At 35.0% G+C, this 18,243-nt stretch overlaps 2 protein-coding genes and 1 long non-coding RNA gene across 10 annotated transcripts in view; 2 read left to right on the top strand and 1 right to left on the bottom strand.

Moving 5' to 3' along the window:
• The first annotated feature begins 137 nt into the window (after positions 1–137).
• LOC147835325 (uncharacterized) lies at positions 138–2,219 on the top strand. The gene is made up of 2 exons (XR_015499636.1): positions 138–480; positions 637–2,219. It is a non-coding gene; the product is annotated as an uncharacterized LOC147835325 (long non-coding RNA).
• idh1 (isocitrate dehydrogenase (NADP(+)) 1) lies at positions 1,514–18,134 on the bottom strand. Of its 2 annotated transcripts, none has more exon segments than NM_201499.1 (9): positions 1,514–2,218; positions 3,100–3,262; positions 3,700–3,840; positions 4,757–4,908; positions 5,909–6,086; positions 6,454–6,559; positions 7,887–8,178; positions 10,383–10,512; positions 18,006–18,134. In NM_201499.1, coding segments are annotated over 9 exon segments (1,290 nt in total). In that variant the 5' UTR covers positions 18,040–18,134; the 3' UTR covers positions 1,514–2,124.
• The window catches only part of kcnh3 (potassium voltage-gated channel, subfamily H (eag-related), member 3), a 202,250-nt gene continuing 202,098 nt past the window's right edge, over positions 18,092–18,243 (top strand). For all 7 annotated transcript variants that reach the window (XR_015499468.1, XR_015499469.1, XR_015499470.1 and 4 more), the window contains exon 1: positions 18,092–18,171. The gene's annotated coding sequence lies outside the window, so the exon portion shown is untranslated. The remainder of the gene's footprint in view (positions 18,172–18,243) is intronic.

Below are 18,243 nucleotides of genomic sequence, written 5' to 3'. Positions count from 1 at the left end.
TTTTACAGATAATAAAACAAGGTCAAATAGGTTTGTAACAAGTAAAGAGAGAGTAAATTGTGGTTTTGATATATATTTTAAAACGGAATTGGTCTTACCAGGTGAGGATCCTTGAATTGACCAATGAAATCGGCTGTGTGGGGCGGGGTTTGAGTTGCGTCGTGCGGGTGTTCCAGTCTTATGTCGGAATCATCACAGGTCTGTTTCATATTCATAGGCTTCATTTCCTGTGGTACAATAGCAATCTTTACATTGACAAAAGCCAGTGAATGAGTCTCCATTCACACAGGGAGAATCCAATTATCACGGCACAATGGTGTCAGTCTGAGGCACGAGGTCTTCATCCGCTCTCTCTGATGACCAGCCTCACAGCTATCTAATAAAGTCAAGCACACTTGGCCTGGAGTGTGTAGGTAGTAGTCAGGCTATTCAGTGCTGAGACATAATTCTCCGGTCTCTTGGTGGAAGTTACACGCAAAGGTAATGGACTCATTTTAGAAGCTCTTGTTTTCCAGTCAAACACTCATTATATTACTTTATTAAATAAATGTGCATCATTTTCACATTTAATAACGATGTTCTTAACAACACTCTTCTTTTAAAGACTCAATAGGAAAATTCTATTTTTATAAACAGATGATAGCCTTCCCTCAATAAGCTGTCCTTCTTGACGTCATTTTGCTGCCATCTAGTGATCGAAGTGTGTCAGAAGCTCATGAACTGAAGTGATGAAAACACTTGACAGTGGAGACAGATATAAATGCTTATCGACCTGTACCACTCAGTGGAAACGGCAGAATAAATTTAATCAGGTAAGAAACAGACGTGAAAAATAATTAAAAATGTAATAAAGTCCCAGTACTACAACGCTGCTGCATTAAACAGCTTAAACCAGCCTAAGCTGGTTGACTGGTTTTAGCTGCTGCCTGATTTTAGAGGGGTTTTGGGTCAGCTAGCCTGGTCTTAGCTGGTAGGCTGAGAGATTACCAGCTAAACCAGTTTGACCTGCCAGGCGGGGAGCTCAACCAGTAATGTCAAGCTAAACTGGTCAAGGTGGTTTTAGCTGGTCATTTTTCCAGCCTGACCAGATAATACCAGACTGAAAATTAGTTAGGAAATTAGGCTAATTATTTAGGCTAGTCTTCAATGAAGTGTTCAGGAATGATGAGGTAGGGTCTCTCTCACTGATTCACACGTTTGCTCTGACCTATTGTCGTTTTCTGCAAATGAAGGCTCTATTTTATTGCATTAGTGTTCTTATGTAAACATATTATCATCAGTTTATGAAATAAAAATAGAGAGCTGTAACTACATTTAAGGTACATTCCCAACCTAACTTCATTCTGAAAGGTTAGACACTGAGAATTTCATACTAGGTTATTTCAAACTTTAACAGCTTATTAACTGTTTACCATCACATTTTGTGGGATGCACTTTAGAGTTCCTAATAACTGACATTAAATACATTCAATAAAAAAACCCAGAAAACAAATCAGACTATAATAAACCATGATACTCTTCTTAAAGTTTCATTTATTAATGACACAAGACCTGATCACATAAACACACAGACTGACATAAACAGAAACATAAGAGGAAATTCATTTGTGGTAAAGTGACAGACCGTAATGAGTGTGGAAAATAAAGAGGAATGTCTACAGTCATACCTACCAGCCTTTCAATTAAAAGCAGGTATTTAAATAATTAAGACCCAATCTCACTGTTCTTGCAACAGCTTCAAAAGTGAAACAAATACAAATGCGGACGGTAAGGCAACAGGTGTTCAAGCACCTGAGAGATGGGCTGTAGCACAAAAATACACACATTTATGCACTACAAGACACATGATACAAATGAAATAAGCTGCAAAGATAACTATTCCCATACAAATGTTTTCATTTAGTTTTTAAAAAGAGTGATACAGTAGTTTCTTCCATTTAAAAAGGCACTTTCATGTCTTCTGTTGAAAGTGCATTGCTCCCTCTACTGGTTGTAGTGGTGATGTTTCTCTGTGTTTTTGGTCCCAGTTAAACTGGAGATGATGTGAAGAGTTTGTGGCTTGATAAGAATTCAGGGTTCTGTGTCAGTGTGTTTGTGTGAGTGTCCCACAAAAACCCTACAGCTTTAAAGTTTGGGTTGGCTTGATAGTTTTATCTTCAGATTCTCTGCCAGTTTGTCCAAGAACTCAAAAGTGTTGAGGTAATCTGAACGCGTGACACTGTGGAAAAAGAAAAATAGAAAATCAGAAACAAAACAATATACAAACATGTTTGCACAGGCATATGAAGTCATTTCTATACTGTAAAAACTTGTCTTTACAAAAAACTGTTATGCCATAACATGTTTTTATCAATGTTATTTTGCCAGTTTATTGTTCAATGAGTATCAAGATTTTGGCATTCTCGACCGTCAAGCCCATTATGATATTTACATTATGATAAAAGATGTTTATTATTTAATTTTAACCTTTAAGATGCCCAAAAGTATGATCAAATATGATCAATGTATAGGCCATGTTTACAGTTTCTTGTATGAATACCCAATTTATATGATTAAAATGTAAACATTATAACCATGTCAAAATTTAGTTTAAATATAAATTTCTATTAAGTTAAATATTTTGATTTTTTCAGCATTCATTACAATGCTATATTTATTTAGAAATTTATTGCCTTATTCACAAACAGTTAGTGCATTTGTTTAATTTTTTTTCTGTAATATTCATTTTAATTACAAATATTAGATAATTATTTTATTAATCATTTCTTTTTTGATAATATAATTTTTATATATTCATAAGTCTGTTTAAAAACTAATAATAATAAAATTTTTTCACATTTGTTTGTCTTTTCTTAAATCTTTTCATTGACATTACCCCCCTTTCAGGCCTCTTGGGGTCTCCACCTTGACAATCCCTTTGCTGGCTGACAATAGTAGCGTGGAAAGTACACATTTCACCTTTAACACTATTTATGCCATCTAGTTAAAGTCCCTTATGCATTAAACACGTGCCCAACACAACTCAATCTGACAGAATATTCTCAATAAAATGTTGTTCCAAATATCCTTAAGCATAAAATAAGCATATAATGGACATACCCAGACATGCCCTTGATGCAGATGGCCAGGTCTTTGGTCATAAAACCAGCTTCAATGGTCTCGACACAAACAACCTCCAGTGCCTCAGCAAACACCCGCAGCTCTGCGTTCTTATCCAGCTCCGCCCGGTGTAGCAGCCCTCGAGTCCACGCAAAGATAGAGGCTGATGGGACAAAATATTTACTCTGTGAAGTTGCAAAAAGCTGTGCAGTCAAAAACTAAATTAAGCATTGCTAACTTTCAAATCAACAAGCTTTCTGTTGTCCAACACAGGAAATTTGCATGACAAATTACCTTGATTAAAATTTGTGTAGTGAATTTTTGCAGCTTTATATATTTATTTTATATAGGCTGTATATATTTAGTGTAAATATTAATATTTTGAAATATTTTAAATGTAATAAATGTTTGATGTTTTATACTTAAAATATGTGTTATAAATAATTATGAATAGAAGGGCGCAAGATTAAACCCCAATGCAAAACTCCCGATCGCAGGAATTCACACAGTAATAATTGGATTTTGACTGCTAAATTTTGCTGAGCAATGGCCTATTTAACTACAGCTTCAAGATGATAGTGAAAGAAGTGTTGTCTTTACCGATGGGGTTGGTGGACGTCTCTTTGCCCTGCTGGTGCATACGATAGTGTCTTGTCACAGTGCCGTGGGCCGCCTCAGCTTCTACTGTACGCCCATCGGGACATACAAGCACACTGGTCATCATGCCCAATGATCCATAACCTAGGAAAAGACACCAGAAAGCACACACTCTAAATATCAATTCTTTCACAATAAATAAAGTGATTAGGCAAAGAAATTAAAGGTTTTGCAGCCTATTTAAACCAATTCAGCATAAAACTACACAATACCAAATATTATTTATATTTTGAGATCTTGCAATGTTTTCAAAAGAAGCCTCTTATGCTAACCAAGGCATCATTTGTTTAACAACAAAGTTATAAGTCACAAAATTATGTTGTGAAATATTATAAACAAATAAAAATGATCAATTTCTGTTTTCATGTACTTTAAAAAAAATGTCATTCATTCTTATGATGGCAAGAGGAATTTGCAGCATTGTAACCCCAGTCTTCAGGTGCTTTAAAAAAATACATGATCCTTAAACTCATTCTAATATGATGATTTGGTGCTCAACAAATGTATTTAACGAGCTACATTCAATTATAAAAACAGATTTATGTGTGTATACTGTGATTCAACATTTCAGGATTATTTGATCATTAGAAAAACAGCATTAATTTGACAAAAACTACTGTGACATTTGACCTTTTACTTTGCTTGCCTTTAATGCACTCTTGCTGGAAAGTATGCATTTATTAAGTATACATTTGCATTTTGGCATTGAAATATGTTGGTATAGTAATAAGGGACTATGAAAGAATGGGCATAGGGCATCAGGGTATAGAAATAAGAAAGTATAAAAATATTAATATATACACATACATTAATAATATAAATAAATATGGGAGAATGGAAGCATGGGGACATGACAATATAGTAGTATGAAATATGGGAATATGAGAGTATAGAAGTACAGAAAATGGGGGAAAAGGAGTATAGGAGCATGGAAGTATAAAACGTACAGGAATAAGTATAAGAAGATAATTTTCCGTAATTCTGTAAATTTATTACTAACCTTGAGCTACAGAATCCGACTGCACGTCTCCATCGTAGTTCTTGCAGGCCCAGATAAACCCACCTTCAGACTTCATGGCCTGAGCCACCATGTCATCAATCAGCCGATGCTCATACCAGATGCCCATGGCTTCATACTTGGCCTTGTACTCTCTGGAACACAATTTCAAAAGGTTATATTTCTACATTTATTTCTTCATTGTTTGTTATTCTGTCAGCTTATTCAGTGCAGCCATAATTGATTAGTGACAGGCAGGAGCGATTCTATTTTTTTTTTTATTCAATACAAACAGGCGTTTACTATTCCTCATCTTAAAATTCAAGACTATAATGACATATTTTGTGAAATCGGGTTAGACATACCCCTGGAGACAGAAGGAAATGCTATTTAGTAAAGAATATATATATATATATATATATATATATATATATATATATATATATATATATATATATATATATATATATATATATATATATATATATATATATATATATATATATATGTAAGCCTTTAAAACTAGTTTTAAAATGGAAGGATTTTTTTATCATAATGAAGAATGCAAAGAAAGGACTTGGCTTCTCACTGTGATCTTTCTGACCTTTATGCGTTTTAACGGAAAACAATTTAAACATTAACTTTCATACAATGACTTATCTTTTTTCTATCTATCTATCTATCTATCTATCTATCTATCTATCTATCTATCTATCTATCTATCTATCCATCTATCCATCTATCTATCTATCCTGTACTGTACTGTACTGTACTGTACTGTACTGAACTGTAAAAAAGCATTTTGAATGCACATACTGTACAGCCAATTCAGATTTTTATATGAATTTCAGCAAATAAACACATTTCCAAGTGTTTATTTAGGTGTTTATTTAGGAAAACTCCTAAGAAAAACAAGTTATATCTTGAATATGAAATGTTGGGCTTGACTGCATTCTATGCATCCTCCATAAAAACACGTGGTTTCCTTCACTCGTCCTTGTTTTGCGCTCTTGAATATTTGAATTGACCTTTGGTGGTTGATCATGACATTACATAAGAACATAAGATCACTTATAGAATGTATATTGAGAAACAGCCATTGTCTCCATCGATTACCAGAGACTTTTTTCAGTAACCATGTAACCAGCGACTCACTTGTCATAGATCTCCTGGAAAATATCTTTGAAACGCCCATCATATTTCTTCAGGATAGTGTTTTTGGTGCTGAGGTACATTGGCCAGCCTTTATTCAGGCCCATCTGGAAAGAGCTGTGAGCAAAGTCCCGGATTGACTTGTCTGTGTTGTACATTCCCAGAGCTACTCCACCGGTACCTGAGCATATCAAATAAAATCATTCAGATTTTCAAGATAACATGCTTTGAACAAATATCTGCTTGTGCCAATTAGATTTAGAAGCAAGTGGACAACATTTCAAGAATGTTAAATGAAATCTTTGCACAGTGTCTAATACTTGAAACCTTAAATACCAAATAACTGTACCCAAAAAAAACTCAATGTAATATTGACAAGACAACCACGCTCTGTGCTCAAACAGGTGACAGTCCACTGTTATGACATCATCATATAAAGACATTATTTGGGATACAGGGCTGTATCTGACATTTCATGTGTCCATATTACAGAGTTTTATTACAAAATTCTAGAATTTGAAGTATTTATAAAATAGCAAATGAATTACCTTCAAAGTCATGGACAACAAATTTCAGTGTCTCTCCTCCGTTTTTGGGTTTGTATGTCATTTCCACTGTTCCAGGGCCAGGCACAACAAAATCTGTTGCCTTGTACTGCAAAAGTTAAGATGACAGGTTATTAAAGGAGACTTTTGAACATTTAAAATGACTCTTTATTATGTTTTTTTTATTTTTAATTTTAAAGAGCATACTAAGTTATAGGTCAAAGTGCACAATAAATGGAGCCATCATCACCCCCATAACCCCCCTCCTTTGAACAAGCATTCAGTAATTTCAGATTTACCTCCACAAACCTGTTTATTTGCTAGAAATCTGCACAGTGCACACTTACAGAAGATGCAGACTCTGGATCAAATTAAGTTAAACTGATGGAATGTTATCACCATATGCTAAAAAAGCCTCGAAAGCTAAAATCCAGATATGTAATGAGCATTTTTAAAATATGCTGTTAGATCAGCCCATTTTACCAATCAAGAGATTAAAGGATTGTATGCATTATTAGAAAATACTTGATAATATAAAGTATATTTTGAGAAAATGTTATATTGTTTTAAAAATCAGAAATAGCATACTTCTCAAGTAGGTACTACATTTAAATTTGTATTTATTTCATGACTAATAGAAAAGTATGTTTTATATAGTATGAATGCGAGTAGTGCAAGTGGAATTTAGCTAGGTGCATTCCTTCACTTCTGTTAATATATTTTCTGCCATGGCCTCATGGGATAAAAGAGAATGCATTGGATGTTCACTTAAGAATCTTGCCAGAAGTAGTAGGTCATCCGGGCACTTCACACTGTGTTTTATATACTATGAATTTGGACCTACTACTAGGCTCACAAATTATTTTTCACATACTATATAGTAGAGAAAAATGCAGTTCATAATGCATCTTCCCAAAAAGAAATATTGTGTTTATTAGACATCTAAAATGTTAACAGTGTGGCTAAAACAAGACTAAACATGGGCTGTCAGTGAAAAATCTAACAGACATCTAAGAATAGGTCAAAACTAAATTACTCTTTATACGTGTATTCATTCATTTCTGTTTATTTGATGACTAATCTAGTTTTGGCCTATTCTTAGACATATATTAGAATTTCACAGACTTTAACCGACCAAATTTAACCTTGTTTTAGCCAAGACAACTATGTTTAGATGTCTATTAGACATCTATTGGGCATCTTTTAAAAACAAACAAAATGATTGCTGGGTTATGTGTTCTTTTTTTGTGGGCTTTGAAATCTACATCAGAAGGATTTGGAAGTAGCATAATAGATAAAAAAAAAAAAAAAAAGTATTATTTTTCTAATAATCTTAACTTTGATAAACTGGCAGTGATAAGCGTAATTAAAAATGTAGTACAAATGAACAATTAGGCTCAATAAATATTTTATGTACACAAGTATGAGCTGCCTACCTGGTCCCCATGTGCATGTCTGCCGATAATTATAGGCTTGATCCAGCCTGGAACCAAGCGGGGAATGTTTTTGCAGATAATGGCCTCTCGGAACACAGTGCCACCCAGAATGTTTCGGATTGTTCCGTTGGGAGAGCGCCACATCTGCTTGAGTTTAAACTCCTCCACACGCTTCTCATCAGGAGTGATGGTGGCACACTTGATGCCCACATTGTAGCGCCTCACAGCTTCTGCTGCCTCAACTGTTACCTTATCATCGGTGGCGTCGCGGTTCTCCATCCCCAGGTCATAACTATGAATGAACAAAAAATAAAAAAGAAGGAAAATCTCATGTAATTCTTGACCTTCTTGACATAAATTTGATCACTATAAAGGTCTATTATTGTACAAAATGTTGTCATTTATGCAGACTCAAATGGAAATGGAAAAGAATCATTTTAAAGTTTTTAACAGACTGTACACATGCTTTATACACAAATTAGCAAGTCGGAGAATTATTTCAAACCCATTCTCTCATGCTCACTTGCCTACATTAAATTTTGCTGTCCAAACTGCATTAAGTTATAAAACAAGCTATTAACTCAGCTCAAACTGACAGCCAAATTGGTAATACAGAAATATGTTACATTGTACTACCAGTTAGGCAGATGACGTCTCCCAGCATGCTTTAAATGAGGTCAATGGGAAACTAGTGACATTGTAATATAGCACAAAGACACACTGTTCTGGTGCACTGAAAAAGAACCATTCGTTCTGTGACAGATTATTATTACAATGTAAAATAACTCTAAGACATTTTATTTAAGAAATTTACTTCATTGGGTAATGGGAAAAAAAATCAAGTACTTATTATAACACAATCTTTTAGAAATCATTTAAATATGCTATAATTACTAATATCTATTATACCTACTATTACGATGAATTTCGAAAACTGCTGGGCTGCTCAACAGCATACTTTGTAAATGCTGTTAGGCCACACAAATTACAAACTAATAAATACATTTTTCTTTAGTATAACAATAAAGTATCATGGGGAGGCAAAGGTATAATGGGTATACAATCAATAACATTTAATTGAACAGTGTGTGACAGTAAATAAATAAACAAATAAATAAATATATATCCTCATTTCTTTCATATAAGTGTCCTGATATGCATACTTATGCACTATTCTATGACATTTTAGTATTAACAATTCAAATAGAGTCTACTAAAAACTCAAACTGCAGTTTCAGTGCCCAAAATGTCACTTCATGACTCTGTTTGAGCCGGATTTATGAGGTATAATGATAATTTTGGTTGAAATCGTGGTCTACAGCAACCCAAAACATGCCTGACCACTCAAAATAACTGATTTAAATTCATCCCAGCAACTTGTACTCTTGCTCTGAGGGGCTGAATAGCCTCATTTGCTCTGCATTATAGTGACCGAACTGATGAAGGTATCAACAGATTCTACAACTAGTGAAGATGTGACACTTTAAAGAGAACATGCCTGAGATACAAAACGCTATTGTCTGTTGAGGGCGTGAACTCTCTCATACTCCCTTATTCACGTCTCTTTTGTGTTGAGAATGCTGTGACCTTTCACCCACTTACCCTCCAATCCTCGATACAACAATGATACTGAAAAACTGTTGGGGGCGCTAGAGAGATTGGCCAAACTGCTTATTTATCACACATTTTTGGGGGCTGCCATCAATAAAAGTTACTTGTTATGCAGAGTAGACATTCTGCAATGTTACTAAATTCCTGAATTAAAGCTTAGGTCAATGATTAAATGAACAAGCATCAAGATATCTCTGGTAGGTGACAATTGTTTGCTTTATGTACTGATAATATGCCTTATCTGGTTGACATGGTTTTAGATTGTACTATTCTGCCAAACTTCAGGTCAAGTTCACAAACACTTTTTCTTACAAAAGCCGGGCTTTATAATTAAAGAGGCTCTAAGATGAAACTGTAACCACATGTTCAAAGTTCACATGCCAGTTTCAAGCACAGAACTTTTGTTAGGTAATAAACGTTTCTAACTTATGCGATGATAACACTTCCCTTTGGCCTTGAGGATTGAGAAATTTGATAGTATGAGAAATTTGGACTTACAAACATGAAACATGAAACGTCATATTTGTAAAACATGGCAGGTAGATGCTGATAGACATGTTTATTGGTAATGCACATATTGTTAATAGCACGAATATACAAGTAAATTTAAAAAGTAATTATTTTAGTTTTAACGTAATTTTTAATCATTTTAAAACCCATTTTAAAGAGAGCGCTCCATGTTAATTTACAATGATTCTAAAGTTACCGCATTATCTTTAGTGCTAAGTTTACCATGCAAATGGTTTTAAGGATGACTAATTGGCAGTAAAGTCAAATTAAATTAGATTAACATCTGAACCAATGTATTCCCAAGAGAAATCAGTATTAATGAGAATAAGGCTCACCTGCTGTTTATGCACCACACAAACACTCACTTAATCTCACCTGTGCAAATCGAGCTCCAGATAAGGGAAAATGAGTTTCTCTTTTATGAGCTCCCATATTACTCTGGTCATCTCATCTCCTTGCATCTCAACCACAGAACCGGCTTTGATCTTCTGAGACATTTTGAACCCTGCAAGATCGATGACACTTATGTTAAATAGAGTAGTGTACTTACTCCCTGAAGAATGAATAGCTTTCATTGAGAAGTTACATAACCAGTGAGTCAGCATTTTTTTTTTGCCTTAAACCTGTTTTAACTGTTAGCACTGGTAGGACTGCAGACTGAAACTAGGGTGTCTGCAGATTTTATGAATGAAAATTTAAGACCACACAAAGAAAATGTTTAATACATCATGTCCTTTAAGCAAAATTATTGGGAGCAACGTTTCATGAAATAAGTAATCTTGCTTTCCCTGAAACTGATCAAAATGAAGCAAGTGTATGACTTATAACAAATACCTGGCATTTGGCTCTGTAAAAAACAAATTCATTCAAACAAAGTACAGTTTTTAGTCATGCCCTGCAGATATTTATTATTGTATTGAACATAAATGCACTTGATTTAGATTAGTTTCTCAGAAAAGGGAGTATTCTTCCTTTTGCATCTTAAGAAAATGTATCCGTTTAAAGATGCGTAGTATTAGTTTTGGAAAACAAACATACAGATTATATTTTTGAATCGCGTTTACCGTCATTCACTTTATGAATTAAAGATTCTGCTCTAATGTAAGACTTTTAAGTCCCACAGAAACCCATCAGCAACATGTAATGAAGTTTTTTTCACTGCTTATGGACAAGAGTGTGTTTGTTCACTCATGTAGGGTAGCAAGATATTTGTATTACAGTATTTTTAGTATTCTTGGACATACCATTTGTACTGACATACCAGCTTTTGTGACAGACATCAGCTGTTCTTGTGCAAGTAATGCAACAACACCTGACAGAAACGCAGCCATTGTGTAACCTGATGCTAGCCTTTTATCCACATTAATGCACTGGATAATCAATTCTGACACTATTAACTAATATCAATCTCACCGACTTATTGTTGTTCCACAGATGTGCACGTTACATAACAAAGCAATTAGGACAAAGGTCAATTACAGCGCGTGCAATACTGTCTTACACCCTACAAAAGTATCACAAGAAGCTTTATATGATTCTTGGGTTACTTTTACTAGATCTTTTAAAAACTGCTAATGTAATACATGCAAATGATTAAATCTAATATCATATAAAATACATGCATAATCACCGTGGGTTTAAAGCAAATTTACTTCGTCTTTTCTATTGAAAGAATCTAGTTATTGGTATTTTCATTCTGAAATGCTCAGGATACCGGTAGTACTTTCCAGGAAACGTCAAATCCAAACGACAGCGATGTTTTCTTTAGATTTACCAGATATTTTGAACGATCTAAACTCAGTATACTTCGCTTACCTTATTTTAGAGATTGCACTTGAGAAAATGAAGAGATGCCAGGTTGTGAATGCGTCGAAAAGGGGCTTGAAGATGTTTTTTTGCCTTTACTAGTCTTGGAAGGCGTTGTTTCCTATCAGCTGAGCGGACGGCATAGGCTCTCCTCCGTTTAGCTCATCGATGTGCTCCTAACCAGATAAACCTCCACCAATCCAAAAGAACTAGGAACTAATCTACAACGCCTTGCCCCTCCCTCGTCATAGAGTACAGCACATTGGGAGGGATGCGTTTTTGTATAATCGCAGTTTGCATCGAAGCATGTCCTTCTCTAGGGGCGCTGTGTTGCTCAAAACCAACGCAGACTATTTTATTAGAATAAATTCAACTTTACTGTCATTGACCATGTGCAAGGCAACGAAATGCAGTTTAGGTGTAACCAGGAGTGCAATAGCAGCAAGTGCAGGATATCGGCATGTAATAAGTGCAATTATAGAAAAGTATGGGTAATATTTACTAATGGATGTACTATGAACATAATATACAAGTTGTATTAAGTCAGAAATGTTCTAATAGATGAACAATGTACAGGTTGCTATTAATAACTACGATTAGGCAAATATATGAACATAATATACAGGTTGTTATTTGCAATAAACAGGAATTACAAAAATATGTAATCATGCATTTACAACTTTAAATGTGCAGTGAATATGCACATTTACAAATGGCAAATGCAGTGTAGTGCAATAATTATTTATGTGCTATATTATGTGTGCAATATTAAATAGTGCAATAGTTATGGAGAGAGTGTAGGGTTGAATGGGGTGGGCAAAAAGATAAGATTGAGCTACAAGATAACGAACACATTTTTTAATGAAGAAATTGTTATTAATGCATATGATAATAATAATAATAATAATAATAATAATAATAATATTAATAATAATAATAATAATAAACTTTATTTTATACAGTGCTTTTCAAAGTAGCTCACATGCACTAAAAAGAAAAATCTCAAATCATATAAAATCAGATATGCTGCATTCCTGATCTCAAAGGGCAGAGAATTACACAACTTAATAGACAGTGAAAGGCCCAATCACCCAAAAAAAAAAAAAAAAAAAAAATAGACTTCAGAAGGGTGTATGCAGGTGTGGGGAAAAGTTCAGACAAATATTGAGGAGTGAGACAATAAGGCTTTAAAGGGCACCTAAAATAAAAATCATCTTTTGTAAACTGTTTGAACAGAACTGTGTAGATATAGTGTGTGCACTGTCATACTGGGGTGATATAAAGACAATACGTCTCTTTTTTTATTTCCTGACATTAAAATGGGATCCAAATCCCACCAATTTTAAGGCTCACTGCAACGTGACGTAGGAATGTGGTTTCACCGGCCACCGAATTGATTGACAGCTGTGTATTAACATGTCTTCGTAGTAAGCGTATTATCATATCAACAAAACGGGACTTGCGCAAAACAACTATGATTAAAAGATCTATTCAGCTCTCTGTGATCATCACTCATCATCAAATGTGATCAAGAACGAGTTTTATAAGTTTAAACATTTTTAAAATGCATGTTCGTAATGAATTAAAGTGATTTTACCGGCTTTATTACCACAGGCGCGCATCAGTACAATTATAAATGAAGATGCTAATCTCGGTTTGTTGACGTTAAATCAGGTTTATTTTGTAACATAAAATAATAGATATCCATACGGCAGTGGATATTAACGTGTATGCTGTCACTTTTGCAAAGTTAAACGCGCTTACTGTGTCTGTCTGCTGTGTGTCTGTGTGTGTGCGAGAGAACTTTGTAATGACAGTGTGTGACTCATCGAAAGGCTTGAATTAACTCCACAACACACACTTGAAAAAAAAATGGTAAAGTTCTTAACATTTATGATAAATACTACAGTAAGTGAGCTCTACTTCCTTCATGTCTGTCACTGTGCTGTTTTTCTTACTAAGCTGAGGCTAAGATTGAGGCAGGGAAAACTAGCATTAAAGGCACAGACCGCAAAAACAGATACAAGATACTCAGAGCTGAAAATTACAATACTTGGAAAGGTATGATGAATATTCTGAGGGGTGTTTTGAGCTGAAACTTTACAGACACATTCTGGAGACACAAAAGACTTATCTTAACTCTTGAAAAAGGGGTAAAATAGGTGCCCTTTAAGTAAGCATGAACATTTTAAAATCAATATAGAAACTGATAGGAAGCCTAACAGGATTAATGTAGAAACACTAACTACAAATGATTAAGCATGCATGCATTTAAAAATATCAATCTTCTGTTCTGTTTAAAGACTACATTAACAGCATAATCAAATTTATTGATTTAGCAGATGTTTTTATTAAAAGCAAAATTACAAATGAGGATACTAGAAGCACATTAAACTATTTTGTTTAAAACAGACAAAAGCAAGCAAGTAAAATAAACAGATAGATATAGAAATAGGGAGTGTTTTGTGGAATAATTAAGCATTGATAAAACAGATGTCTTAGGAAGTTTCTTGAAAATGGTCAGAAACTCGAATTGAGTGCGTCAAGTCATTTCACCAGAATGAAATATTAAAGGTGAAAGTCTTTGCAATTTTATGCTCCTATGGAAAGTCCTGCTGGGCACATAAGCTCAAAATAGAGTGTTCAGGTAAAGAGGCGCAGAGCCACTGGTTGTTTTGTAGGTGAATGACAGAGGATTGAATTTGATGTGAGCTGTAATTTGGAGCAAGTGTAGACTGATAAATAAAGATGCAACTTGCACTATTTTTGGCTTACTAAAGACCACTCTCATCATTGCCACACTCTAGGTCAGGGGAGCCTAAGCCTTTTCTTATGAAGGGCCAAAAACCAAACTTGATTGAGGCTAGTGGGCCGAAGGTAAATATAGTTGCCATAGGCAATTTCCTAATTTACTTAATAATATTTAAAAATAAGGCGAGGCAGTGGCGCAGTAGGTAGTGCTGTCGCCTCACAGCAAGAACGTTGCTGGTCACTGGTTCGAAATAAACAGATAGATATAGAAATAGGGAGTGTTTTGTGGAATAATTAAGCATTGATAAAACAGATGTCTTAGGAAGTTTCTTGAAAATGGTCAGAAACTCGAATTGAGTGCGTCAAGTCATTTCACCAGAATGAAATATTAAAGGTGAAAGTCTTTCACCTCAACTCAGTTGGCGTTTCTGTGTGGAGTTTGCATGTTCTCCCTGCCTTCGCATGGGTTTCCTCCGGGTGCTCCGGTTTCCCCCACAATCCAAAGACATGTGGTACAGGTGAATTGGGTAGGCTAAATTGTCCATAGTGTATGAGTGTGTGAGTGTGGATGTTTCCCAGAGATGGGTTGCGGCTGGAAGGGCATCCGCTACGTAAAAACTTGCTGGATAAGTTGGCAGTTCATTCCGCTGTGGCGACCCCGGATTAATAAAGGGACTAAGCCGACAAGAAAATGAATGAATGAATGAATGAATGAATGAATGAATGAATATTTAAAAATAACTAGAAAACACAGTTTGTTTGTTTTTTTATATTTTATAAATGTACAGTAAAAACAATCTAATTTATAACAGAATAAAGGTAGACTAGGTTTTGCCTTGATTTGCATGCGGATGTCTTCTGCATAGTCATCTATTCGTAGAGTGGCAGGATTTAAATTTTTAAAAATCTGACTTATTTACAACTTTTAATTAAACATTCAATTTCATTCTGCTTTTTCTTAATCGGAGCAATAAAAAAATAATTTAAAAAAGTTGTCAAATTAGAAATGACAATCTCTTTGAAAGGCACTTGGCCCAACCCTCTTCATCAGTCCCACTCTCCTATCAGATGGGATGTTGGGCTAAATCAAATGTTACAATGGGCCAACTTTGGCACTACTTTGAGCATCTTTGATCTAGATCACTGAAGAGGATTGATGCTGGTGTGTTTGGGAGGCCAACCAAGAGTGAATTGCAATAGTCCAGTCTGGACAGAACAGAAGCCAAGACAATCCAGCAATTGAGTTCTGATAGGAAAAGTCTAATCTTCCCGATGTTATACATAGCGAATCTGAGTTCTAACAGAGTTCTAGCAATGTGGTCTGTGAAGTTCAGCTGTGAATCAAAAACCGACCCTAGGTATGTGGTGGCCCTGAAAGGTGCCATGGTCAAGCTGCTCAGTTGTATAGTGAAGTTATGCTTAAGTGTTGGGCTGGCCAGGACTACCAGTAGTTCTGTTTTAGGCAGGTTGAGTTGACAGTGATGATCCTTAACATCTGTCAGATATGCTGTAATTCAAGCAGCAAACTAATGGATCATCCAGCAGGAATGAGCATTAGAGTTAAATGTCAACAGCATAGCAATGATAGGAAAAGCCATGTTTCTGAATGACAGACTGAAGTGATGTCATGTAAATGGAGAAGAGAAGTGGTTCAAAAACTGAATCCTGGGGAACCTCAGTAGCACAGTGGTGCCACTCTGACGTTTGACTCAAAGATATCCTGAATAACCTACCTTGAGGTAAGAGCTGAACTACTGGCATATGGTTGCAGATATGACCAATGTTCTGAGGGTTTGTCAAGAGAGTTTGGTGGTTAACTGAGTCAAAGGCAGCATACATCTCCAGCAAGATGAGCACTGAGAATTTGTATGTAGCTATTGTGAGTCTCACAGCTGAGAGCATTATTAAATAGGTCCATTACACTGATTCATACTAGAAATAATATTTTTCATATTTAAATATATTATATATAAATAAACCATTTACATTTAAACCTTATTTTAAAACTACAATATATTCAGATTTGTACATGTATAGATTTTTACTCGGTTTAAATTATTGTGTTTTTATACACAAGACATTTTTATAATCTTTTTTCTTAATACTTCTCCCCACTCACACTTCCAGGAGAAATTGCTGCTTTTATGTCTTAAAGCAGGGGTTTCCAAACTCAGTCCAGAAGGGCCAGTGTCCTTCAGTTTAGCTCCAACATCCTTCAACACACCAGCATGGAAGTTTTAGTATTCAGGTTTGTTTAATTGGTGTTGGAACTGAAATATGCAGGACTCCAGGTCGCAATGGTCTCAAACTTAAATCCCGGAGGGCCGCAGCTCTAAATAGTTTAGCTTTAACCACCTCCAACCCACAACTGCCTAATAGTTTCTAGAAGTCTTGAACACCTTGAGTAATTAGATCAGCTGTGTTTGATTAGGGTTGAAGCAAAACTGTGCAGAGCTACGTCTCTCCAGAAACTAAGTTTGAGACCTAGGTCCTAAAAAGATAACTCACTCTAAAATTAATATTTACTGGCCTTTATGAATTACTTTCTTAGGTTTACCACAAAAATAATATATTTTGAGGAAATCTGAAAACCTGTAGCCATTAACACCCAAAGTTGGAAAAACAAATATTATTGAAGTCAATATAGTAACAGTTGTCCTGTCCACCCATTTTTGAAATTAACTATCCCTTTCTAAAAAATCTGCGTTTGTAATATTGTTTTTAAAACTTTGTGTCTGTTTTCTTATATTTATTATGTTTTGCGGCTGTTTTTATCTGTTTTACAATTATTATGTTTTGAGTTAATTGGCAAGTTTTATATTTCGTTAGTTAATCTTAAACTGTGATTGGTTACATCTATTCAACTAGGAGAAAAGTATCACATACCACGTGATTAATGCAATGCCTCGTCTGTGTAGTTAATTATTTTTTACACATAATAAACAACATTTACACGAACTTATAACTATTTATATATAAAACTAAAAACAAAAAGAAGAGCTGAAAATTAAAATTTTGTTGTACCAATCGAATTCAATCCTAACGTTACATGACAATTGACCATTAGTTACCGCCAACGTGATCAAGCCCTGTTTTGGAAGACTTCGGTGCATATCCACTCACCTTTATCGCATTTCGGTGATCCTTCCTTCTAATCTACCAATTTTTATCTTCGGCTAACGTTAACGTTACATGCGGTTCACATTGTAGAATAAGCTAAATGTAATGGCGTGTCATAAAAGTACGCCACGTTTTGACGCCAACAAACAGAATAAAACGCGGTTTCAACGCCACTTTTCATAACTTAAAACTGTAAACATCTGAGACAGCCTCTAAACTCAAAATAAATGGTTGATTTATTTATCAAACTTCCCGGAAGGTGGAATGTGACGTTAAGTATGTAAAATAGGTAACGTTAAGTAAGATACATGTTCATACAACCTCCAAACCGCATTCTGTTTCTTGAAGAGTCCATATGCTCAAATCACGCTGCTCTCAATGTGCTGAAACTGTGTTTCTCCTCTATTTTAGCAGTAAGGAGGAGAGTCCATGAAAACGAGCAGTTTGTTTGACATCTCCTGAGTGAATGCAGAATTTAAACTTGACGGTAGGTGTCGCTATTTCATCACTCAATTTATAGTAGGTCCCCTGTGATTGCCACAGTCTGCCACAACCCAAT

Source organism: Danio rerio, chromosome 9 (assembly GCF_052040795.2).
Source record: "Danio rerio strain M-AB ecotype USA chromosome 9, GRCz13ab, whole genome shotgun sequence".
NCBI classification, from domain to species: Eukaryota; Metazoa; Chordata; class Actinopteri; order Cypriniformes; family Danionidae; genus Danio; species Danio rerio.
This window is presented reverse-complemented; position numbering and strand designations above follow the sequence as displayed.